The sequence below is a fragment of the Homalodisca vitripennis genome, chromosome 2 (assembly GCF_021130785.1).
Source record: "Homalodisca vitripennis isolate AUS2020 chromosome 2, UT_GWSS_2.1, whole genome shotgun sequence".
NCBI lineage: Eukaryota > Metazoa > Arthropoda > Insecta > Hemiptera > Cicadellidae > Homalodisca > Homalodisca vitripennis.
Genome location: NC_060208.1, coordinates 5279869 through 5306155, shown reverse-complemented (window position 1 = coordinate 5306155; position 26287 = coordinate 5279869). Strand labels below are relative to the sequence as shown.

The following is a 26287-nucleotide window of genomic DNA, read 5'->3' as shown; positions in this document are numbered from 1 at the left end:
CTTTTTATAGGAGTAAAAAAATTGTTAGTAAGTACACAAATATGTGCGATACATGGTACTTTCTGTTAATTATATTTTTGGAGTAATACAAAATGCTGTATTGTATTTCTGAATTAGAAAAGAAAATCTCAAACTTACATAGATTAATAAGATAACAAATAATTAAATTTTTCATATTCAGTTATTTTTTACTATGAAAATTAAACTTTCCCATTTCCCTGTTTATGTCTTTTAAATGTAATATATATAATCATATGAACTATTATATTTTAGATGTTTCCAACTGCATTTCATACATAACAAAAATAAATGCAACAGTGAAGATTTAGGCAATAAAAAATCTTTCATAATTAACAATTTGTTTGCAAAATAGCAAAAAAAATGCCGCGTTACAACTAAGTTGGTTATTGAGTTATAAATGCTTTGTAGAAAAATGGTCTTTAATCTTAGTTTCTCTCAGAGCTAAGACAATATAAAAATATGATTAATACAATGAAATTAATCTACTAAGACTTCATATAATATATGAAGTCTTGGTTCATATAATATATATATATTATATAAATATATATATATATATATTTTTTATATATAACGTACTGTGCATTAATTATTTTTAAACTTAGATGGAATCATAAATAAGTTAAGGTATTGAGTTTTAGTCAAAATGTGTTAGAAGTTTAAAAAGGTATTCATTATGTTTTAAGTCATAAAGTTGTCTCTAAGCAGTGGGTAGCTTCACTTCAGTTGTAGTAGTAGAGAGTAGATAGCTAATACAGCTGTTATCGTGTGTGTTGCAGACTGGGTCAGATGAGCATCAATCAAGCTGCGATACACTACAACCTTCCGTACTCATCGCTGTACGGGCGCTTCAAGCGTGTCAAGTACGAAGCCGATCACCCCACGGAGGCCGAGGAACCCCCCTTACCCTCCCACCCCAACCTGTCAGCCCCCCAGATCATGCTGGTACAGTATCAGCAGCCGTTGTATCAGCACACTCCCAGCTGAGTGTACTTCACCACTGCCTCGTAGATCTGTTGTCTTTTCTTTGTTTACTGGGCCACGTGGGAGTACTCTTACTCCAGAACATCTGGGTTACATCCGTTCGAATCCACTTCAAACTTTGGATTGATCTCGATGGTCTGGAGATTCTGTTGTACACTCCATTACAGCCGGTCGTGTTGTGGGAGACGGAAGGTCAATCTGAATGTTGGGAGTTCCACCAGCGGTACGGAAATGCCTTGGGAAAATTCACAGGCATTGGAAATGAATGCTGTACTCGAGGAGCATTGAAGCGCTGTGAATATTTACTGACTACAAAGCTGTTGGCTTCACGTTAAAGTTTCACTGTGATGATGATTTATGTTTGAAAGTAGTCATTAATGATTCTGTCAGTGTTACTACTGAAGTGATGCCATAACTGAGCTTACGTTTGACAGTCATGAGAAACAAGTTGATCTAACATTTGTTTTGAACAATTTTAAAACGTGTCAACTATTTGTTTGATTACCACATTTTAGCTAACTACTAATCAATTTCGTTAGTTGTTAAATTTTACGTAAAGTCGCATTTTGTAAGTTCATCCTGACCTTTTCGTGGAAAGAGATAGTACAGTGTAGAGTAGTGATGGCTTTTCTCGCTAAATTCTTTACAAGTATAAAATTAAAACATTAGGAATATTTCATTGACAGTCAACTATATTTTACTGTTAGTGGCCTGTTTCTAGTTAAAACTGTTGTAGTGTACGGAAACTTGGCAAACCATGAATATTAATAGTGTTCTACCATCGTTAAAATTTTATGGATTGACAAATGAAAATAAATATTTCAACAATAAAGAATCCAAATATTTAAAAATAACCCAGCAAAATGTTGGCAGAAACTCCTTGATATTGAAACGAAATTCAAGGAATACAGTGGAACCTGCTTATAATGTGTCTCGCCTGTAACATTTATTTACAGTTTTATTGAACGAAATCAGGCTATTTTAATGTTTGAACATTTTCTCACTCATACAATGCCTATTTATAACGTTGGTTTGTGCTGCAAATTTTAGCTCCCAGACAGAAGAAAACAATGAGTTTATGGAACAATAAACGGTAGAAAATCGTAAATTTTCCACTTATGCGAGCCGACAAAGCAGGAGATCGTTATAAGCTGGTTCATTATATAGAGATTTAGTGTATAATAAATGATAAACTTGTTATTAAGGAAATATTGTTTAACCCTTTGACCATCACATGCAGATTTAATCTTTTGATAACAGTCCTCAAACTGTTCATTCTTTTACATGACAATATGTCATCATCAGGGTGATGTGTCTGAATATTGCTGTGTCAAAGCAATTTTTATTCGGAAAATGGTATTTGTTGTATAGAGCTGAGCAATAAGTTATAAAACTTCAGTTTAAAGTGTGAGGAAACTTAATTTTTTTAAATCACAAAATTTCTTTGATCATTCCAGTTGTTACAGATATACATACTTTAGTTACAGGCAGACTTTGTCATTTTAGAAAAAAATGGCTTTTTTTAATATATAAAACACATTACTTTTTGCTGTTATCTTTTTTAAGTGTTATTTTAATATTATATTAACCAATTAATTGCCGCAGCCATTTTCCAAAGTGACAATCATATTTTGTAAATGTGAAATGGTTGGAAAAGTAGAAGATGTTGGACAACACCTATACATCAGATTGTCATTTCTTTTAGCAATAAGCTGAAGAATATGAGACATGAAGATTCTTGGAGCATTGAAAATATTTTAATTTAATACCACTAGTGAATTAACAACACAAAATATGAAGTTGTTTGATGATGGAATCCTTAATTCTGAAAGGCCTCACAAAATTAAATTAATTATTGGAATATGTGTTGTAATTCACTAGTGGTATTAAATATGAGGCATATTTTATTAAGAAATTTTACTGTTCGAAAAAAGTTAGTTTGAACCAATTGTAGTCTTTCTAATAATTTCTTAGATTTTTTCGATAATAACATATGAAAAGCCATAAAAATCAACCAAATTTTCTGAAATGAAACAAAACATAGTAATGTGGCTGAAAATATTTTTACCTCTAAATGCAAGGGTTTAGAAAAATAATTATTGTAAAATAACTACCTAAAAATTAATTTTTATATTTTTCGCTACATTGTATTGAGTATAATATGTGTAGTAAAATATAATACACATGCTCTATTCAATTTTATGTTCAAATAAAAAAAACAAAATATTTGTTTACTAAAAAAATTATTGTATATTTCCCATAAATTCTTTGTATTAACATAACCTCGTACTATCAGAAACTTTTGTTACGCAACACATGTTTAGCTCCCATTATTTCCAATAATCGAGGTTTTACTGTATTTATTATATACATTATAAAAGAGACCATGAGAATATACAGATCTCTAAATAAAACGTTACTGGCTTCTGTCATCTCTACAGATAGCCTACTGTTAATACAATATCTACGACATGCACTTTCATGTAAAGCTTGTAATTATAATGTTTTCTTCATACATTTTTTACGAACTTATGTTTCTTACTTAAAAAAAATATTCACAAGAATCAAGTTAAAAATAATGTAAACAATGTTCGCATAAAACTTCAGATAATAAGCCATGTTGGATATTTATATGGCGGTAAAGATGTTAAATAATTCAAACATAAATATAGTGATATAATGTTTAGAAATCAAATCGTTACAATTGAGTAAGAAAAAATTAATAGTCCGTCCTTGAAATGAATGAACTTGTGCTCTACTCAAGACTCTTGAACATGACATGACTCAGGTGTGATGGTCCAGGGTAACCAGGACAATGTTATATTAATTACAGTGAAGATATGTTCCTTATATAATTTGTTCCTAGATAGTGACGTTGATGTGCAGATTACTGTAGGTTAGGTTAGATTAGGTTAAACGAAACCCGTGTACAACATTTACCAATGTCTTTTAGTAGACTAGAACATAACGTTGAGGTAGCTCTAACGAACTCCAGTACAGTATATAAAAACCAAGATGGTAAAAAATGTTTATTCTGTACATTTCCAGAAAAGAACATTTTATTTTAATACAATGTGAATGTTGTATCGGCAGTTCAATATTAACAATCTATTTTAAAGTGTCAAAAATACTTTTAGTAATTTGGAAGGATAATGAACTGGGGTATCTGAAAGAATAATTTTTTTTTAGAAGACTTTCAAAATACATAATCTTGTGACAAGTATTTTTTCTTATAAAAATATATTTCTTTATGGATCCGTAAGTGATTATAAAAAAAGAAAAGAAAAATTACTGTAGGAACAATAGAATTTTATTTAAACTCCTAATAGAAAGCTTGAAATGTTATGTTAGCTTTTAAGTGCAAAAGTAAAATGCACTTAGGTATGTTGTCCCGAATTTATGTTAACGGGACTAATATTTTATAAATGTACCGAAAACTGAATAAACTAAAATAAAGCAACAAAATTCTTTGGTTTCATTTTGACTTTTTTATACAGTTTTGTTTGGTAATTTAGATTTATTTTGATAAACTTTTTCAGGTTAAATTCAATACGTGAATACCACTTGAAACAATAGTTAGATTTGTAATGGGTCGAGAAAGAAGCACCGTAATCATGTAACTTATTATACATTAAATAGAAGAATTAATATTAAATAAAACCAATAGTCCTTGAAAAGTTGCAGTTGGAAATGTGCAGTATAAATGTAGTCTAGTAAGTTTTTAATGCTGGAAGTAATAATATCTAGAATACTTCCAGGTATTCTGTTCTCTTTGTATACTTTGGATAGATTTAAGGTTGAACAAAATAATACGACACATTCCCTTAGCAGTTGTTTAGTGAAAGTTTTATGTGAACATAAAATCAGTTGAAAAGTTGAAAGTAAGTTTATGTGTAGGTATAGGAAATTGCTCTTGGACATGTACCAAACCATTATTTTGTGAAACAAGACATACCAGAGTATCCATCTTCCGAGAAAAAAAATGACATTGAAACCTCCATGACAAGTCAAGTTGTATAGTAGTCCTGCAACTGAATGGTTTCTGACCAGTTGCTATTTATAATTCACATTTTTATTGAATTTAAAAAGTTAACCACCACAAATTAATGTATGCCTAATCTTTTTCAAATAATATTTTATCAATCGCTATTAACAATAACTTTTACAAAATATTTGTAGGTAGAAAAGAAAGTACATAAATGTAGCCTGATCAAATTTCCAAAATTAATTTTTAACGATTGTTACTTGATGTTGTAGACTCACATTGAGAGGGAAATTCTCTCATACTATGTGCGATAATTCACACCATTAAAGAATAACTGCAGGAATCCTGCGAGGATATATATATATATTTTATTGCCTGGTTTCTGTTAGTTTGGCCGGCCTGTTCTCGCATGTTCTGTGTCTCAACAAGATAATAATTAGCATTTATTGTGAAATTCTCCACCAAGATTTATAAATACAGATTTTAGAAAGGAACTCTATAGTTATTAATTTGATATAATGGTTACTATTAATTGTGTATGTTGTAGATGAGATTGCATCTTGATTGTTTTATTAAAACTTGGTAACTGAGTGGTTTAAGGGTTTTTGTTGTTAAGCTTTAATTTGTTATTTTTTACTGAACAAAGTGTGTGTAAACAATGAATGTCTGCTTACTCTTTGTTTCATAATGTTCAAATAAAAAGGCATTATATTTCAACTCATGACGTATCTTGACCTAGAGTAATAACACTCGGTCAGCATCCGATGTGCCAAACTAAATTAATAATAATAGGCATAGTGATGTAACTAAGACGGCTTTTGGCGGGGAGGGGGAGAGGGGTGAATCTTAATAAAGAACACACCTTAAGGTAGATACGGAATAAATTTTAATTTTAATTAGTTAAGGCTTAATTGAAAGTAAAATAAAGTAAAGTTTTTGAATTGCTGTATTCAAAAACAAGTTGGATTGATATGAACAGGTTTTTTATATTTATGTTCGGTCCCCCTCGTGGTTACGCCACTGTGAAGGTTTCGTCAACAATAATAAAGTTACCTAAGTTATCTTAAATTAATAGTTGTGACTAGTTATGTTATATTTTTCTCTTGTACAAATTGAAATCAACCAAAGCACTAGACTGTTAGGTTAAGACTTTAGTTTTGTGTACTATTGTGTACTATTTTTGAGACGGGTTTTGATACTTAATGTAATTTGGTGACAATTTAAGTGTTCTTAAAAATTACTTTAGGAATAATAATCTTATCTATATTGCTGTCATATTATTTTTGTGTATACAGTTTTAAGTTCTGTATAGGTAATGTTGGTTGTGTCTGGAACCGAGTATCAATTTTGGGCTTAAGCTTGTTACATATAATACTATTTATTTGTTAGCATTGTTCATAAGTTTTTAATTTTGTTAATTATTTTTAAGTTACTGTAGAACAGTGTTTTGTGTAATACTAAACAGAACAATTTAGTAAAAATAAATATGGTACTATTAATGTCAAATGGAAATTAATTATAAAAGTCAGGTATTTTTTTATTTTTGTCAGTGTTGTCATGTTCTCTCCAATTGCATAAAATCAATACTGTTCTTTTTTTGTAAATATGTAGATATTTAATTATTGTACAAACTTTGTAAATATAATTTACAGCTATCATGTTAATTTTGTAAATTATTGACAGTAATTTATTCCTGTAAGTAGATGTGTAAGTGGCTAGTGTGGTGTCTACATGATTATGTATAGTAATGACTAAATATACAAGATATTTTCTTAAATGTTGTGATTCTTAACCAAGTTTCACCAATAAATCTTTATCTTTATCTAGAAAAACATGGCTGCCTTAATGAATAATAGAGTCAAAAGCTTTTATTTAGTAATTTATAAATATTTTGAAAATTCAAATCTGAACAATTAAATAATTTGTTGTCAATACAATAATGCAATAACTAAATATTGACATATTTAGCTAGCTTGGCAGCAGCAAGATCTTCCCTTTAATTTAGATGTTCTGGGCTTAAACTTTTTTTTGTCCAGAAAAATTGTTTAAGGTGACTGCAATAGACATTCCAAAGTTAAATATAATTGTAGTTTCAGTTTACTGCACACCGGACACCTGTTCCAATGTTTTTTTCGGACACACTGGTTAATCTTACTATATATTATTTGCTTAGTTGGCTAAGTTCATTTATTCAATAAAAGTTTCACATCGTGTTTACATTCTTTAGCAGAGCTAAAATAAACATGTGAATTGTCACAGTCAAAAAAACAAATAAAAAGAATGAGAAATAAAAAGTACAAATTACACTTTTGCTCAAAAAGTTTACTTAAGGCAAATAAGAAATATAAATAGGCAAATTAAGTATTTAAGTACTCTTCAACAGAGTAATATGCCCGGTTTATGAGGTAGCATTTTAAGGAATTTTTAAATGTTTGAATTAATATTAATTTTTTTAAGATTCTGGCAATTTATTGTACAGTTTTAATGCAGAATAATACACGCCAGAGTTTTAACCGAAGAACAGGATAGTGTAGTATCTGATTCCTTGTATTGTAAGGGTGAAATACTTATTTTTATGGAACTGTTCACTATTAGATTTGTAAAAACTGAAAACTTCTAAAATGTATAGAGGTGGGAGAGTCAAAATTTTCTTATTTATCAAAAATGGTTTACATGACTGTCGGGTTCGGAGCTTAAACATAATGCTTATAATTCGTTTTTGCAATATGAACACATTTTTTTACTTTAATGAATTTCCCCAAAATGCCAAGTTATTATACTCTCTGCTTGTTTTTCTTGATCTCAAGAAAGCATTTGGCTCAGTAAAAAGAGATCAACTAATAGACAAATTGGGAGCTATTGGAGTTCGAGGAAGCATCTTGCTTGGTTCTCAAGCTACCTCAGTGATAGATTTTAATTTCTTTCTGTCTGCGGGTTGGCTAGGTTGAATAACTCCACTTTCAGTACATTGTGGAGTTATTCAAGAAAGTATCTTCGGACCAATTTTATTCTTAATTCAAATCGATAACTTTCTGAAAATAAATTTAAACTACAAACTTTTTATTTGCAGATGACAGTTTAATTTTTTTATACTGGTTAGAAGTGCACGGGAGAGCTAGTAAAACAACTCTAAACACTCTGCTTTTATGTCAGAAACAATTGCTAAAACTTGCTTTTCACAAATATTTACATTACCCTACTGACACTATATTTCAAGAATTATGAATCCTTACAGTTCATCAGTTATTTATAAAATCTCTCTTAGTTCACATTTTCATTCTAATTTTTTTCAGAAAATCCCAATTCATATTAAACCTGATATGCCAATGACACAGAATAGCAAACATATAGATCTTTCTCTGCAACCAATTCTTATTATATATAAAATATATTATTCAGAAATGTTTCTAGATTTTTTTCACGCTTATAATTTCTTTAACACACAATCATCCCCCCCCCACACACACACACACACACACACACACACTCATTTTCTCTCTCTCCCTCTCTTATATCATTCCTCTATAAATTAATTATTTTGTTTAGCCACACTCTATCATTTGTATTTAATTTATTTGGCCACCGCTTGAATAAAAACTATCACTTTCACAGTAAAATTCAAGAAGCAACAGACATATATCTCTCTTTATATTTACCTTATTCTTACTCTATATCTAATATATCAAATAATATATAATAATTATATCTAATACACAACAATTAATAGAATGTCATGGGCTCAATTATATAGTAACCGATAATAGCTGTAATTGATATACTGTTTAACCATACACATAAAGATTAGCCTTTCTAAAGAGAATGTGAAGTTTTAAGGATAAAAAAATTTTACGAACATAATCTACACTGGCAGGGCAAGACACATTCCTCGAATGGAAGTAATAGCTTATTAAGACATTGATTTTACACATCTCTTAAATAGCTGTCATACAGTATGTGTTGAAATTATCAGGCAGAATATTACTGGACTGAGTGCGTAGGGTTTCCTTCCCGGGTGTCTTGTTAATGACTGACCACAGTGCTTTACATTATTAGCTGAGTTTTCTATGTAATCTTCATTACTCCGCCTCTTTGCTTCTTTAATAGCCAGTCTATAGTGCCTCCAAAGAGTTCTCAGCAAGTTGAGTGAATTATCATTATTTGTTCTTTTATAAATGTCCATGACACCACAAAAATTATTTTCATGTTCTATAGCCATAGGGTTTACCAGTTTATATTTTGCTTCTTAGTTTTATTAATCTTTTACCTCTTGCATTGGATAACACTGACTAACAATTACTAAAAATGTATTATAAAACAAATCAAAAGTTTCATCTATTGTTAAGTTATAATCCCGAGAAGCAATAATATTCATGGTCCAGCAAATCGCACAACCACCTTGTGTGACGACTCCACTAACTCTGAAACATGCACTTAATAATAAAACAAAATACAACACTAATTATTAAAACTGAACTACAGAATACAGGTCACAATAGGTCTGCATTCGCTGACCAACCACCTACGACTGACCAGAGGGCAATAGTAAATGGAGATTGTCACAGCAGAAACAAGATGGCAGCAAAATGGAGGAAACAGGAGTTATTGTTGGTTCATTCTAGATGAATTTCTTAAAACCATATTTTGACTCTGCATTGGTTTATTACAAATATTTAATTTGTTTGATATTCTTTAGGTTTCCTTGTTAGTTAATTTTTCAGAATTGGCGACCTGAGCAGCCTAATTTGGAGTGATAGTTGACTGATCGATTGGTCTACCAATTTAATGTATGAAGCCCCGATTAATTTCCTTTTAAAGAAATGAGGTTCCTGGTGTATTATGCTGGCTTCATCCCAATACGATGGTCTTCTTACTAACAATGATGTGTAATTTGTGAATTTTTTGTTAGCCCCTTTCTCATGTAACAAATGAGTTGTTTGCTACTTTACATTCAAAGGAATCAGTTGGATCTTTATTTAAAACTGTATATTTGTCAGTATTTAAAGTTTCAGTAATATTTTCTTTATACGCTACTGAGTCAAGTACAACAGTAGCGTTGCCTTTATCGGCTGGTAAGATATTGACTGAGTCGTCTTTCCCAAGGATTGACGTAGCCTTTTCCTCCTCTATTTTAAAATTGGGCTTTGTGGGAGGAATTTCCCTGAGCAAAAGACTGACCACACAACGAAACCGGTTACCCTGCTCCCCAGATAACTGTGAAACAGCCAACTCAATTCCAATTCCAAAATCCAGTGCCTTTACCGATTTATGTGCCACATAAAAGTTTAAATCCTTAAATAAAACTCATATTTCCACTTCATTGAGGATTTTTGAAGAGTGGTTTATTATATTTTTATTATTTGCATCTGTGTCCACTTTGTCATCTTTAGGCAAATCACATTTTTTAGGCCTAATTTGGTAAAATTTTCTTTTTTTATCTATTTTAGAAACTTTTTTACATCTATTTTGGATGCTTTCGAGAATGTTGTTGAATTCTGTACCGATTGGGGATTTTAATTCAATTTCTTTACATTCAATACTATGTTGGAGGAGGCTTCTTTCATTGCATGATGATAATATGAAATTATTTCTTTAAGTAAGAATTTAGATGCAAAAGACAAAATTTTACTGACTCCTATGAATAGGAGTTATTAAAGTTAACCCTACAGGTAAAAAATTTTCAACTTTACATTTATGCAAGAAAGTTAAATGATTAGTGTGTTTAGTTAACTGAATTACTCCGGAAATTTGCCATTATTCAGTGATACAAAAATTACTAACACTACTCAATGCCACTGTCTGTAGCAGGTCACTCAGTGTTGATAAAGAAAAATTTTAATTTTGTTATCTTAATACATTTGAATGCAACTTTATTATTGTTCCGTATGTAAGTAGCAACAGTAAGTAGTTTCAAAAAGTAAGTATCTGTAATACTGAGTATGACTTTACTTAAATATTAGTGCAAAATATTGAAAATTTGCACTCACATAAAAGCTATCTCTCATATTTGGCCAATAGTTTTTAACAGCTGTAACAAATCAAATCAATAAAGATAAACTATGCTCGTTTGATTTATTATGTGTAAAATGAGACTAAGTACAATGCTATGTCGTCATTTAGTATCAGAATAATAACTAGTCTAAAAAAACTATCTAGTCAGCCCTCTGCACTTTTCAGAAAACCCACGGGTCTATCTTATCGGCTCTTGACACTACGGGTTAACATTGTTCTTACAGGGTTCAAATAAAGATAATTGCCAGTATAACCGGCTCCTAAAATAATATTAAATAATGTGCAAAGGATAGAAATCAGAACATTAAAATCTTATTTTCACACAAGTAATTTAATTACAAATTAATCATCTGACAAATAATTACAAATATATCACATAAAATAGAACATTTTGTTGATGGCAAAATTATGCATTAATTATGATACTGAACGGTTTGTGATTCACAGTAAAGTTACAAAAACAACCACACAATAAATATTATTGTTTCACCTAACCTAACTTTCCTGTACAGTACAGAATAGAAGTAGGTAAATAAATGCAGGTTGATACATATAAAACATAGTACAGGTGTCGACAGGTTCACATTAAATTTTGAGCAAGCACATGCCGTCCGTATGTCTGGTTCTGGTTCTGGTTTGGAAGCTGCTTGTAACTAGTTAACAATTATTGTTTCACGATTTTTACTATTATCTATTTGGTAAGAGTATAAAATTACTTTTTGTCAAGAGGTTACTCTAGTTATCCATTCATGACAAAGAATAAAAAAATAAACTACTTCAAACAGAATTTCAGTAACAATAACATTTTTGAAATAAAATAAAGTAACATGCATAACAATACATACAAGAAAAAAATAGTAAAAGACATAGTAATTTCATCAGACACAGATTATTGTATGTATTAAGTTTAACATTCAATTATGATGCCACACTTTCCTTATTTATACTGCCCCCTCTGTTTACGAGTGTCAAGTAGAAAATTTACGGAGAAGAAATTAAAGAAGGCACGGTCACTGCACGAGACGAGCACAGTTAGTTCATTAAATACACGAGAATATCCACTACTGTTGCGGTTTTAAATAAATTACACAAAATATATCGGAGAAAATAAATAATTGGCACATTAGAAACAACACTGGCTTATCACCGATAAGTGGTGAAATATCAAAATTTAACTTAACTTTCTCATTACACTAACCTTGTAAAAAAATAAGTACAAAGAAGAATAAATCAGCTCTACTCGTTTATAAGGAACCTACACTGCCAGGTTTACAGTTCTATAATTTAGATGTAGTGAACATAAAACGCTATATAAGATTAACTTAACACAGATCCTTACCTAAAAAGGACTATTTACATGTTAATTTATGTTTAGTAGCTAGTATATTTTGGCAAAAACATTAAAACTTTAGTGCAATGCCCAATTTATACAGTTTTGTTTTCAAGAGTGGTAAAAACAAATGGAAATCTAAGAAACTTTTTAAAGAATTTTTAGCAAAATTCATTAAAATCAATACAAAAATATATTTTTTTGAACACTAAATAGTGACAACTGGAAAATGCATTACTGGACTTTATTTAAACAAACCCAACTAAGCTTATTACGTATATTATCTTACAAAGCTAAAATGTAAATAAATACAAGCATTATAACATAACCTAAACTTTTGTTAAGCTAACTATTTTCTTGTCTGTAAATAATTTGAGTATAAAAACAGGAATATATTCACAAATTAATGTAGAAAAACCCGTAACACAGGCAAGAGAAATGTTTATTTGTGTTTTATACTATCGTTAAGAAATGTTTATATATATATATATATATATATATATATGCAAACTAAATACAGATGGTAAATGAAAAAGTAAACAAGTGGATTATGGCCTGCATAAATTTGTGATTTGTGGTTATTAACTAATAAATTAATGCACTAACATGTTCCCATACTATGACATTATTGTAATTTTAAAATGTAATTTCACACAATACAAAGTATTGAGAAACAATTTATTTTGGCGGATCTGGGTATATTAACATAACATTTAATATCACTTTATTCAAAATATGAAATTCACATATTAATAATCTATTTTCAGCAGATCATTAAATTAATTAAATATAAATCGTTTCATTGAATTTAATGAAGACAGTAAAGTAACTATTATAGGAAACATGACAGATTAAATCCTTTTTCTGTAACTTGTTAAAATTATTGATGGTATTGTATTATTATTCAATATCCTTTCCCGGATAGGCAGAAATTAATTGTTTCTAAAGTTGATATTTCTACTAAGTTATTTGTACATATGTCTTCACAAGTGAAGAACACTTATAAACACTTGGGTTTGTAAAAATTACCCTTTTAATTTTGCACCTGGCAAATTTAAGATTGATAAAAAATATATTACTTTATCATGGTAACATAATTTTAGTTTAGTAAAAATTGAAAAGGAACTGATGAATGCTTAAGTACATTGTAGCATTTAGCAAATAATAAAATGCATACAAACAATATTTATTATAATTCCCTAGAGGCATTACAAAGTATTTGTCACTAATTTATTACTTAAGAGTGTAACAAAATTAAATAAATGTCATGCTTATGTACGGGGGTTAGTTAGATTATTAGCAACTCAAACTGGAACAATTGAACACAAGATAACTCATAAATTAAACATAGTACTGTACATCAAATATAATATATTAGTCACAAGTGCATTATGGGTAAAGTACAACTGACGTTTTGTTTGAACGTTCAACTGAGATCAAACAATAAACAGCACCGTTTGCGCAAGCACCTTGTCTTTGTTGTTTTTACGTACTGAACGTAATAACTAAGTACGTCGGGCTTACTTCACAACAACGTAATCGGCTGCAGCCTTCTATATCACATACCTTTGATCAAAACAGCCTTTTCACTAGTTAGGTAAAATAAATATCAACATGGCATGTGCCCCAGTTGAGCAATTGACAGTATTTTGCTAGATTTTCCTTTAAAAAAACTTGAAATTATTGTTTTAAGTTAATCTGTACAAAAATAAATTATCTATATAAATTTGAATGTTCATATAAATTCCAGGGACAAATAAGTCCCAAAATGATTTTTTAAATTGGTTTATAGACACACTCACACATGCAGATGAGAATAAAATCATTAAAAATAAGAATCTTACAATTTTGTTGGCTTGAAAAGTACTCTGGAATAGAAAGAATGATGGTGCTTTGTTCGTTATATAATTATTATAGCTGCTATAGGAAAAAGCAATAAAAGCAGGAAAATACAAGAATAGAAAAGCTTTCATGATTCAAGATAAATCAACGAGCCTGATGAAAATCAGCAAAATACTGTTGTCATGAGGAGGTTTAAACTAGGACGAGGATGTCGCATCAGTCGAGGATCTCCTTGTAAGGAAGCTCTGAGGTGATTGTGAAATCCTCGAAATAGTGGTTGAGGAACTCGAAGGTGGGTCTCTTGTCCGGGTCAGCGTCCCAGCACTGCAGCATCAGCCGGTAGATCGGGTCCGGCAGGAAGTGAGAAGTGGGCTTGGGCATGCGGTAACCACGCTCCACCTGCTCGATCACGTCACGCCCATGCATCCCTGCACACACACTCTCAGATCAGCTATTAATGCTAAACAATTTACAGAGCCCTCAATCAATAAAAGAACCCCATCATTTATTAGATGGCATCTCAGACCATTACTCCTTTATACTTATATTAATGTATGTAAATGTATGTCAGTAATTAAGCAGTTATGACTAAATTTTCAACTAAAATATGAAAAGCAAATGGAGTTAGAGGGGTAGATTTCTTGCCGAGGAGCTAAGAAACATATAAAATACGTTGTATTTCCCTTTTATTGCGGTGGAGACACAAAGATTTTTTAACTGCTGTTAACTTATTAAATGTTGGTCATTACAACATATCAAGCTGTCAAAGCAGTTGAAACGAATATTGAAACTTGACTAAATTTGTTGCAAAATATTGTATTAACCCTTAACTGGCATCATACGTCTGGGACACGGAAGCAGAACTAAAAATCTTCATATATCCCCTCCACTTCATATTCGGGGGCTGTCCGCCCATCTACCTTCCATTCGAGTGGATTCCTTTGTTTGGTTAAGATAGTTTTCTTATCGGCCCGTTTATTGCGTATCACAGAGACGTATGATGTTTGTTCAGTGACTCTATTTTCGTCCACCTCCCGTCTCACAGACGTATGTTGGTTACTGTGTGACAATATTTTCCTGTTTTAGACTGTATTATGTGATTGTGTCCAACCTAATATTTTAGTAAATTTTGCCCGTCATCTTATTCCAACCGTAAAAATGAACTCTGAAGACTTACCTACTCCTGGCCCATCACATGGAAAACCAGTTGTGAGTAAAGTAACTCTAAGTAGTGAAGAATTCAATAGCTATTTAGCAGATATGGTATCTAACGTATTGGACAATCCTAGCTCAGAACCTGATCCTTATGACAGCGATCGAGATCCGGACTATCAAACTGATAGCCCTCATGAATCTGAGTTAGAACAGGAAGCTGGTGACAGTGAGGGCAATGCAAATTTTGAGGAGGAGAATTTAAATGAGTATATTGCTCAATCACCACAACAAACAAATTTTTTCTTTGGAAAAAAAGTAGGAAAACGGGAACCCTTCAAATGGAGAAAAGAAAGTCCACCAGTCAATGTACGAACTAGAAGACATAATATTATAGTTCAACTTCCTGGACTAAAACAAAGAGCAAAACAATTAGGGAGCAAACCATCTGTTGAGGAGGTATGGGGTCTTTTGTTCAGTCAAGGCTTATTGGAGGAGGTTCTGTTATGGACAAACAGAAAGATCTCTTCGCTCAGACGTAATTATTCCAAATCTCTTTCATATTTGTCTGATTTGGATATGATGGAGTTAAAAGCATTAATTGGTCTATTCGTTTTTACCGCAATATTCAAGTCCAGCAACGAATCAATTGACAGTCTGTTTGCAACTGATGGAACGGGCCGTGATATATTTCGTTGCACAATGACAAAGAATAGATTTTTATTTCTACTGTTGGCATTACGGTTTGACAAGTCTGATGACCGTGATGAAAGAAAAAAGAACGATCCGTCAGCAGCTGTGTCAAAAATATTCAAGATGTTTATTGAAAATTCCCAGCTTGTTTACTCTCCAGGTCCAATGATGTGTGTTGATGAAATGTTGGCTCCGTTTCGTGGTGGTTGTGGTTTCAAAATGTACATGCCGAAAAAACCGGCTCGATATGGTATCAAAATTTTATGCTTGACTGACGCTAGGACCCATTATGTTTATAATTGGTACATATACGATGGGAAAGGAAGTGATGGCAGGTCTTTATCTGAGGAAGAAAAAAGTCTGCTTATTCCATCTCAAGCAGTCGTAAAATTGGCAAAACCAATTGAAGGGTCACGTCGGAATATTACAGCTGACAATTGGTTTAGTTCTATAGAAATTGTAAAGGAACTCCTCAAAAGAGATCTCACGTATGTTGGGACTCTTAAAAAGAACAAAGCTGAGATTCCACCTCAATTTCAGCCTGACAAATCAAGAGTAGTAAATTCATCCTTGTATGCTTTTACGGAAGACATGACCCTACTCTCATATGTCCCAAAAAAATCTAAAGCTGTGATTTTGATTTCATCTATGCACCACGCACCTGCTACTGACGATTGCTCAGGAAAGCCTGAAATAATCGCATTTTATAACATGACAAAGGGTGGGGTAGATGGAGTAGACCAAAAATGTGCAAATTACACGACAAGCCGAAGAACCCGGCGTTGGCCCTTAGTGATTTTTTTTACTCTTGTTGACGTTGGATGTGGTGTAAATAGCTATATTCTTCACCAAAGCTACAGAGATGTTAGCAGATTGGGTCGGTTTGAGTACATGAAGTGCTTAGCAAACAGCTTGACTCATCCTCACATGGTACGCAGAATGGAAACCGTAAGAAATTTGCCGCGTGAGCTGACACTTTCAATGAAGAGGATTCTGCAGATTGAAGATGAGCCTAGAGATGTACCAGAATTCTTTGAAGTTCGAAAAACATGTTCCACTTGTCCCCCGCAACTAAAAAGGAGAACAAAATACCCTTGCCAGCAGTGCGGAGCAGCCATTTGTCTAGAATGTGCCAGAAAGATTTGTGGAAAGTGTTTCAACAAAGAGAAATAAACTCATGCCTTAAAAGTACTTATAACCTTATAGCTAATGTGATTATTACACTTTATGGTTATCCTATGATCAATATTTACATTTAAATATAATAATAACGATATTCGATAATATGCATATACGTTTATATAGCAAATATTTATAAGTTTTGCCTAAAATACGTCTCACTTGATAACTATTTAAAACAATCTGTTTTAATTTACTAATGGAGATAAATAATTTTGAAACACGTTTAAAATGTATTCTGTTAGTATATTAGGCAATTAAATTTGATTTTTGTTCATTTGTGTATTATTTATGCCTAAAATACATAATGGTGTCTCTCAGACGTATGATGTTTGTTGTGTTACTTTATTACATGATGTCAGTTAAGGGTTAACCTACAAATTCCAGAATCAGAATCAGTCTTTATTGTTAAGTCAACGTTTATACATAGCATTGCTATAGAAACAGGTAACATTCTCATAAATTAATGTAATAATGATACATACACATATACATTCATACATATGCACATCACAATTCACATATACATATAAACTTAATAAACATACATATAAGAGGTCAAGACAGCGTAACAAATTTAATGTAATCTATGTTAAAACACAATTTTAAAATTCAGGATCCATCAAATACTCATCAACACTATAATAGTTTTTTTCCAACAAAAAATCTGTTAGTTGGCTTTTAAATGTTTTTGAATTGATTAATTGTTTATATTTTTGAGGTAACTTATTGTATAGTTTTTTTGCCGTGTATATTGGAGTTTTTTCTACCAGACACAGTCAATGTATGGGATATTGAAAATTAGCTTTAAATCTTTTATTGTAATTATGATCAAAGTTATCACTTGATAAGCTTTCAAAATTTGATTGTACCGTTAGTAGAGTTTTCAGAATGTAGAAATTTGGAAGTGATAAGATTTTTAATTTTTTAAACAGAGGTTTGCAAGAAGTTCTAAATGATGAAAAGGTCATTAATCTCATAATTTATTTTTGGATCTTAAAAACTTTATCAAAGTCAGAAGATGATCCCCAAAATTCAATACCATATTGAATTATTGAAAAAAAAGAAAGAGTAGTAAATTATTATTCTAGTTTCCAAATTAATTGAATTTTGTAACACTAGCATTTTGATAACATGCCGAGTTTAATCTTCTAATAATATTTTCAATACATTTTTTCCAAGAAAAGTTTATATCCAGATCTATACCTAAAAATTTTGCACTATCACATAATTTTATTTGTTGGCCGTGGAAATCACATGTAGTAAGTTAGCTTATGTGCTGTCAACTTTGCTGAAAACAACCAGGATTAGTTAAAAACCACTCAACTTGCCTAAACTTGGCTAAAATGTAAGCAAACCAATTGGTGGACTCTCATTGAGTTTGTTTTCTACAAATTCGCTCAATCCATAATGAGTTATTTATACACTTTTGTGTAGCCACCAGTTCAGGACCTGTCTCAAACAGAGGCTGCTTACCTCTGGTCATTATGTTGTGGCTCTGACTACTGTTACTACAGTTTATTAAATAATCAGGAATATTATTGCCAAAAGGTATAAAGATATACATGAACAATCAAATATATAAAATTATTAAAAGTAAAAAGTTTACTCAGACTACATAGGTTAGGAATATTGTAATAAAACCTACATTAAGAGTAAACATTCTTTGGTTAAGAATCTTTTAAGACATCTTTAAAGTCTCTCAAATACTTATACTATTGATCCCGTAAGAGAATATTTAAAAAGTTTTGAAACATTTATGGAATAAATATGATGTATGATATATATATACAAAGTTTTGGAAAATACAACCTATTACGATTAAAAATTAATCGGATCAGAATAAATTAAAAAAGACATTGGAATCTTTCTGTTAAATAACCCTTATAGTTCCTTTCATGAGTTTGTAAGTAAATCTACGATCATTAACATGTAATTATTTGTATTCAATATTTGATTTTAACTTTTATGTACATGATTTGTGCTGAGTAAATAAAGACATTTTGTATTGGAGATTTAATACCCTGATGTACTGAAGTATTTGTTTGTCAGAAGTGAAGTTTGTCAATTCCTATTCAAATGTTTGTGCACATCATCGAGCCGCACTGAGAAGAGATGATAAGTTGGTGCCATGTTTTCTTTAATGAATTAAGTGGAACATTTAGAGAGGTTAACAAAATCACTCCTTGGTTAACAAGAAGATTATTGGAATGTGTTCTAGGAATATTTCAAATTATAAAATTGCCTACTTTTGAAGAATAAATATTCTTTTGACTTAATCTCTGCTTTCTCAGAGACACTATATATACAGCATGTGTTCACTCAATACATTGTGCATTTAAAATGTTTACATCCTTAACTAAAGATTTTAAAAATAATTAAATATAGCCAACCAAATGTTTCTTTAGAGCTGTGTGATATCATGTTACATTTAGTGCATTTGTTTCCAATAGGTCAAAGAAAAATATCAACTTAACATTAATATTGCTGTATACTTCAAACTAACTGGTTTGTTCTAGATGAGATGGCAGTAGAGAGTTGATTTAACAGACCTAGTTAAATTATTGCCAGTTTGTTACTAACACATACTGCCGTTGTTTCAAATTGTTTTATATATATGTGTGTTGTGATCTTTGAGTTGAAATATCTTGTTATTGTTATTAGAGCAGGTGAAGTTTATTACCAATTACATTGTTCTTATCAATCTTGTTTGTAAAAAGGGTTCTCCGTCAAATAAATAAATAAATAAATAAAACCAATAAGTTTTAAGAATATTTTAGACGTGATAATAAAAACTTAGGCCATATTAAAAGACCTGATGTCGGGCACTGCCTTCTACAATATAATAAAACGACTGATATCGGGGGTTTGTCATTTGCAGACTTAAAATAACGTATTCTGACAGGGATTACCATATTACCACAGTTTAGAATATATCATAACTGATTGGCTTGTGCAGAATGCCCCAAGACTAACTTTGAGTTTACAGCTCGGGAGAACACTTACTTGTTTTCTAATATTGTACCATAGTTCAAATTCATTTATGCTGAATCGCGGTAGGAAGTAGGCTCTTATTAACTAGACGCGGTGCGTGGACATTTTTTTTTTTGTTCAGTTGGACCGGCAATCAGCTGATCGGTCAGTGACGTATCGGGTGATGCGTTCCTCCCGGCTCGCTGGTCAGTTCGAGTCTTGAAGCCACGACGACAAGGTCCTGTTAGAATCGCAGCTCTTCCTCTAACCCTATAGTGTGGGATTTAGAGTAATTCCATTTTTTATCGCGTGTAAATTTAATTCAAGTTTTTTAATTTTTCTTCAGTGCGTATTTAAATCCCTATCAGCCTCCGTAATCTTCAAAGTAGTAAGTCCCCCGTACCAGCGTTTAGTTAATATCTTTTGATTTTTTATACTGTTGTAATTAAAATTTCTAAAGTTTCCCATCTTTCAGAGTCTGAGAATTAATTACATTTTTTGAAGTATTGTGAATTAAATTTTGGTCATAAAGTTAATATCAAGTTTTGTGTTTATATTGATTTTGAGTATTTTGAGAAGAGAACTTTTATTTTATTTTGTTAATTTAAAACCATTTTTTTGAGAAGTATAAATTTTTAGTTTCATTTTAATTTTAATTCATTTTAATCAGACTCTAATTAGATTTGTTCGATTGTGTGAAGTTTTGAAGAAAATCGAATCAAAAGTTTTGTAAACTTTGTTAATTTTTTTTGGTAAACTTGAACTTCGGAATAAACCAAGTATTTCCGAAAAGTTGTTTAATTTATAAAGTATTAGCTCCCATATAAATTTAAAATATGTGCTATAAAAACGGTTACATAATTTGCGCCACTCTGCTTCCCGTGTCCAATAATACATTATGGTATGTACCCTTACCAACAAACACTTTCACAACGGGCAGGGTCATCGAACCTTGGCTACGTCCGGCCCTTTTTTACATTCATAATGCAATTTCTCACATTATTCTTACCCCTTGCCCTCATTTGTTCTCGACCTCTTCCGTAATTATAATTATTTTTAATTTCAGTGGGACACGTGACCGGGGAGATTCCACTCTCGCACTACCTTCTTGGAATTCTCCCCTATTACAAGTTTTTTGGGACCGCAGATTTTTCGAATCTCGGTATCTGTCCTCTCTGAATATTTTTAAAACAATCCCTAGCGATATGTCCCGGTTTATTACAAATAAAACATTTTATTATTGCTTTTCTTTACCATCATGGGATTGTTTACATACGAGTTTGCAGTTGAGTTTACATGACTTTTCAGAACAAAGTCCGATTTACAAACTTTACGTTCCTCGCACACCTTTCACTTCTTCATAGGCTACGTTCTGCTCATATATACACAAATTGTCAAGGTCGGCAAAATTTTTCGGATTTGTACAAAATACCAGTCGGGGGGCCCTTACTTGAGATGAGATTACCTAATTTTATCAATTCCGTTCAGTTCGGTCTCAGAATAATCACACAATAGCAATTTTGCATTTTGCTTAACGTTTAAAATATAACTGCTCAGTTTTTCATCAGGTTTTTGTGATCTAGTTACTAAGTGCCTCTTCAAGGCTTCTCTATGACCAAATGGAACAAAATAATCTAATAGTCCTTTGTGTACTTCACTAAAATTACTAGCATTTACCTTAAATTGAAGCATTTTATTGTAAAGTGGACCAGTGGCATAACCTACACTCATATTTATGATCTCACTATCACTTAAGCTAGTTTCACCCTTAATTTTTAACATTATTTCGATATAATTCAACAATTCTGAAACATTTAGTCCATCTGTGGGTTTAAACATTTTTAAAAATCGCTCTAGGGGATTTGGTAATTTTGCAAAATTCCCTTCTACATGTTTCTCCTGGTGAAGACTCAAAACCCATAATATCCTTATTTATAGTTTTGAGACACGGGCTTGCACATCTCTTCGACTTCCTCCTCCTCCAGGCTTGTATTTAAAAGACTGGTTTTTCAAAATTAACTATTTCCTCCTCGCTTACGCCAAGTTTTCCTAGTTTTGCCTTAATTTCAATCAAAACCATCCTTAAGTTTCAAAATTAAGGTTTCAGACGCTCCTTCCCACTTATACAACTCACATAATACATCAACTCTCACAGTGAGATGTTTGTGCCTACACACTAGTCTCAAATACTCGCCTGTCGATTTGTATCGTTTTTACGCTGATTACTCAGCTGGAACAACTGCTCAGACGAGCGTAATGTAGGTATGCGCGATAAACAAATTTCGCAGCTACCTAGAAGTAAGGCCTTTTACGCTAATAACGGACAATAGTGCATTAGCGTGGGTACTAGGCAATTTTAGGAAATTAGGAAAATTAGGTAGGTGGGCAGCTACAATTTTGAGCCTAACCATTTCAAATTAAACACGTAAAATCAAAAGACAATGCGGTGGCAGACTATTTATCTAGACTATTTTGAATGTAGAGATAAGATGCAAAGTGTGGAGGAAATTGAAGAATACCAGTACGGTATAAGAAAATGATAGTGTAACGGACAATAGCATAAGAGTAGCAATTAAGGAAGAAAATGTAAAATAGTGTATTTGTAAATAGCGTAGGTAATTTTCCACTAGCTTATACGGACTTTAAGGTTCACCAAACCCAGGACAATATAATACGAAAAATATATAATAGTATAAAAGGTGGTACTAACTCTGAAAAATATTTCTTGTGTAAGGGAGTTGTGATGTATAGAAGTAAGCCTACTAGTAAGCCAAAGATATGTCTACCAGAACATTTAGTAGATATGGTGTTTAAGTATTACCATGAGTCGGAAATCGGGGGCCACTATGGAATATTAAAAACTACCAGAAAGATATGCGATTTTATTTTACCATGCGGATCTTGCCGGGCTGATAAAAAGACAAGGTAAAAATGTGCGAAGCTTGTGCGTTAGCGAAAACCGGTAAGGTTTATCATGGCAAACTGATTTCTGGTGTATCAGCTAGGCCCATGGGATAAATTGTACATAGACATTTTTTGGCCCTTTAACCAGGTCTAGTAGTGGAAATAATAATATCCTGATTGTACTTGACGACCATTCAAAAATGGTATTTTTAAGTGCGATAAAAGACGCGAAAAGTAAATCAATAATAAAAGTATTAGAAAAGTGAAATTTTTAAAAATTTTGCATATTGCAAAAATATAGTGTCGGACAATGCACAGTGTTTTTAGAAGTGTCGAACTAAAGAACTATTTATTCGCCCGGGGAATCAATCATCAATTTGTAACTCCATTTGTACCACAGGGAAACAAAAGTGAACGTCAGTTGAGGACAGTAAAACAGATGTTAAAAATTTACTTTAATTCGGATCAAACTAAGTGGGACACCAAATTAACTGAATTACAATTAGTGATAAATTGTGCGACCTCGGAAGCTACTAAACATTCACCATACGAAATTATGTTCGGAAATAGGCCTAACTTGGAATTGACCAACAGATGGAACATTAATGATTTATTGGACTGTGATGTGTCAAAGCCGGATAATTTGGATAGGTTTCAAAGAACTGTGTTAAACTTAAAAAAGTCCATTTTCGGCTAACAAGGAAGAGGGCAGGCTATAGTGATAAGGAATGTGAACACCCATTCAAAGTTGGAAGCCTTGTATACGTGAAGACACACTGGCTGAGTAACAAAGCGGAAAAATTTCAGGCAAAAATGGCAAACCGGTTTTGTGGACCCTACAGGATTATATATAAATTAACAGAAGTGACCTTTATAGTTCAGGATATAAAGGATGAAAGATCAGTGAAGAAGAAAGTACATGTTTTCACAATTAAAGTTAAAGTACTAAAAGTGAAAGTTGAGAACTCAATAAACATTAGCTCGGGGCAAAGGTCAGTATGTTTTATTTTCAGGAAAATTATATTGTTGAAAAGGAATTGAAGATGGGTCTAAAAAACAATAAAAATGACAATATAATTTTTTTTTTAAAATTAACTTCAAGAATTGATCATATAATTATGTATTAATTTGGCCCAAAACACAAAACAAGTTAAGTATGAGAGTCCAGTAGTTTATTATTATTATACAAATAAATATTGGAATATAAAAGGGTGATGTGACGACGTTTTTATTTCAGCAATTGAATGGCAAAGATGAGAAGTCATAATATAAAATGCCAGTGTAAGTGTGTGATAGTGAGTGTGGTTGTAAAAACCATGTAATTTTCAGGGACAATGAATGGCATTAATGGTGTATGAAATTAATACACAGAGGTATTGTGATATATCATGAGATATATTTCTTCCCTGTTCCTTCAAATGTAGAAGGACAGGGTAATTTTTGGTAATGTTGTGGTGTTTTTGTCCCCTGTTCCTTCCAATAGAGAAGGACAGGGTAATATTTTTTGGTATACAATGAGTTGTATTAATAGTGATATTTCTTCCCTGTTCCTTCAAAATGTAGAAGGACAGGGTAATGTTGTTTTTTTATTATCACTATATGAGGTTTTATTGTGTGTAAACAATTGATTATTGTGCCATTGTAATCCCTGTAAATTGATTGTATTGTAATTAAACAACATCTGGTAATGGTTTACATTCGCGACACTGGCGCAGGCGTACAATAAGAACACCGTGAAAGACTGACAGCCATACAATTATACGGAGGGAATATTTTGTAAAAGGAATGTCCTCCAAGAGCTCAATGCCTCGCTGGCTGAAATTGTTATTAGATTGGAGGAGCAGGTAGCAGTGCTATTAGCGAACCAGAGCCAGCCAACCACGAGATCAACGAGGCCGCCGCACTGCACCTGGCCGTACAATCATTGGAGAAGCTACCTGCCTCTACTCCTCACCTACCACATCCCTCTGCGATGGCTAACCTGGGGACCCACACTGGACGTCGGACACCTTCTACCACATCACCCCTCGGACTACACATCACAGCCTCCACGTAGTGATAAGTACAAAAGAATTGTTATTTAAAAGTGTGCATGTGGAGGGATATTATTGTACTTAGTCCGGGATGAGTGTTTAAAGGTTTAGGTTCCTACCGTGATTGCAGCTTCGGGCTAGGGAAAATATGTACCATAGTTCAAATTCATTTATGCTGAATCGCGAGGTAGGAAGTAGGCTCTTATTAACTAGACGCGGTGCGTGGACATTTTTTTTTTTTGTTCAGTTGGACCGGCAATACAGCTGATCGGTCAGTGACGTATCGGGTGATTGCGTTCCTCCCGGCTCGCTGGTCAGTTCGAGTCTTGAAGCCACGACGACAAGGTCCTGTTAGAATCGCAGCTCTTCCTCTAACCCTTATAGTGTGGGGATTTAGAGTAATTCCATTTTTATCGCGTGTAAATTTAATTCAAGTTTTTTTAATTTTTCTTCAGTGCGTATTAAATCCCTATCAGCCTCCGTAATCTTCAAAGTAAGTAAGTCGTCCGTACCAGCGTTTAGTTAATATCTTTGATTTTTTATACTGTTGTAATTAAAATTTCTAAAGTTTCCCATCTTTCAGAGTCTGAGAATTAATTACATTTTTTGAAGTATTGTGAATTAAATTTTTGGTCATAAAGTTAATATCAAGTTTTGTGTTATATTGATTTTGAGTATTTTTGAGAAGAGAACTTTTATTTTATTTTGTTAATTTAAACCATTTTTTGAGAAGTATAAATTTTTAGTTTCATTTTTAATTTTAATTCTTTTTTAATCAGACTCTTAATTAGATTTGTTCGATTGTGTGAAGTTTTGAAGAAAATCGAATCAAAAGTTTGTAAACTTTGTTAATTTTTTTTGTGGTAAACTTGAACTTCGGAATAAAACCAAGTATTTCCGAAAAGTTTGTTTAATTTATAAAGTATTAGCTCCATATAAATTTAAAATATGTGCTATAAAAAACGGTACAATATCACTCTGACTCTGAGTCGTACAAAATCTAACACGTCAACATTTGTAACTGTTCAAGACAATTACTGCGCTGATTACTACTGGCTTTTCCACAGTCAGAAAGTTTAGAGCTTTCTGGTTCGTATTCTTGATAAAACGTCTTGTGCCTACATTCATAACAGTTCCATACTAAAAAATGTATTACACTTCCTAAATCAATTGCTCTATTCC

At 32.0% G+C, this 26287-nt stretch overlaps 2 protein-coding genes across 5 annotated transcripts in view; one reads left to right on the top strand and one right to left on the bottom strand.

Annotated features, from left to right (window-relative positions):
• Nucleotides 1–6767, top strand: part of LOC124353483 (protein jim lovell-like) — a 54653-nt gene extending 47886 nt beyond the window's left edge. For all 3 annotated transcript variants that reach the window (XM_046803327.1, XM_046803328.1, XM_046803326.1), the window contains exon 13: nucleotides 801–6767. In XM_046803327.1, coding sequence (XP_046659283.1) covers nucleotides 801–1008 — 208 coding nt within the window. In that variant the 3' untranslated portion in view covers nucleotides 1009–6767. The remainder of the gene's footprint in view (nucleotides 1–800) is intronic.
• A 4542-nt stretch (nucleotides 6768–11309) lies between these two features.
• LOC124353481 (tyrosine-protein kinase Src64B) overlaps nucleotides 11310–26287 on the bottom strand; it is a 151192-nt gene continuing 136214 nt past the window's right edge. For both annotated transcript variants that reach the window (XM_046803324.1, XM_046803323.1), the window contains one exon: nucleotides 11310–14599. In XM_046803324.1, the coding sequence (XP_046659280.1) occupies nucleotides 14388–14599 (212 nt within the window). In that variant the 3' untranslated portion in view covers nucleotides 11310–14387. The remainder of the gene's footprint in view (nucleotides 14600–26287) is intronic.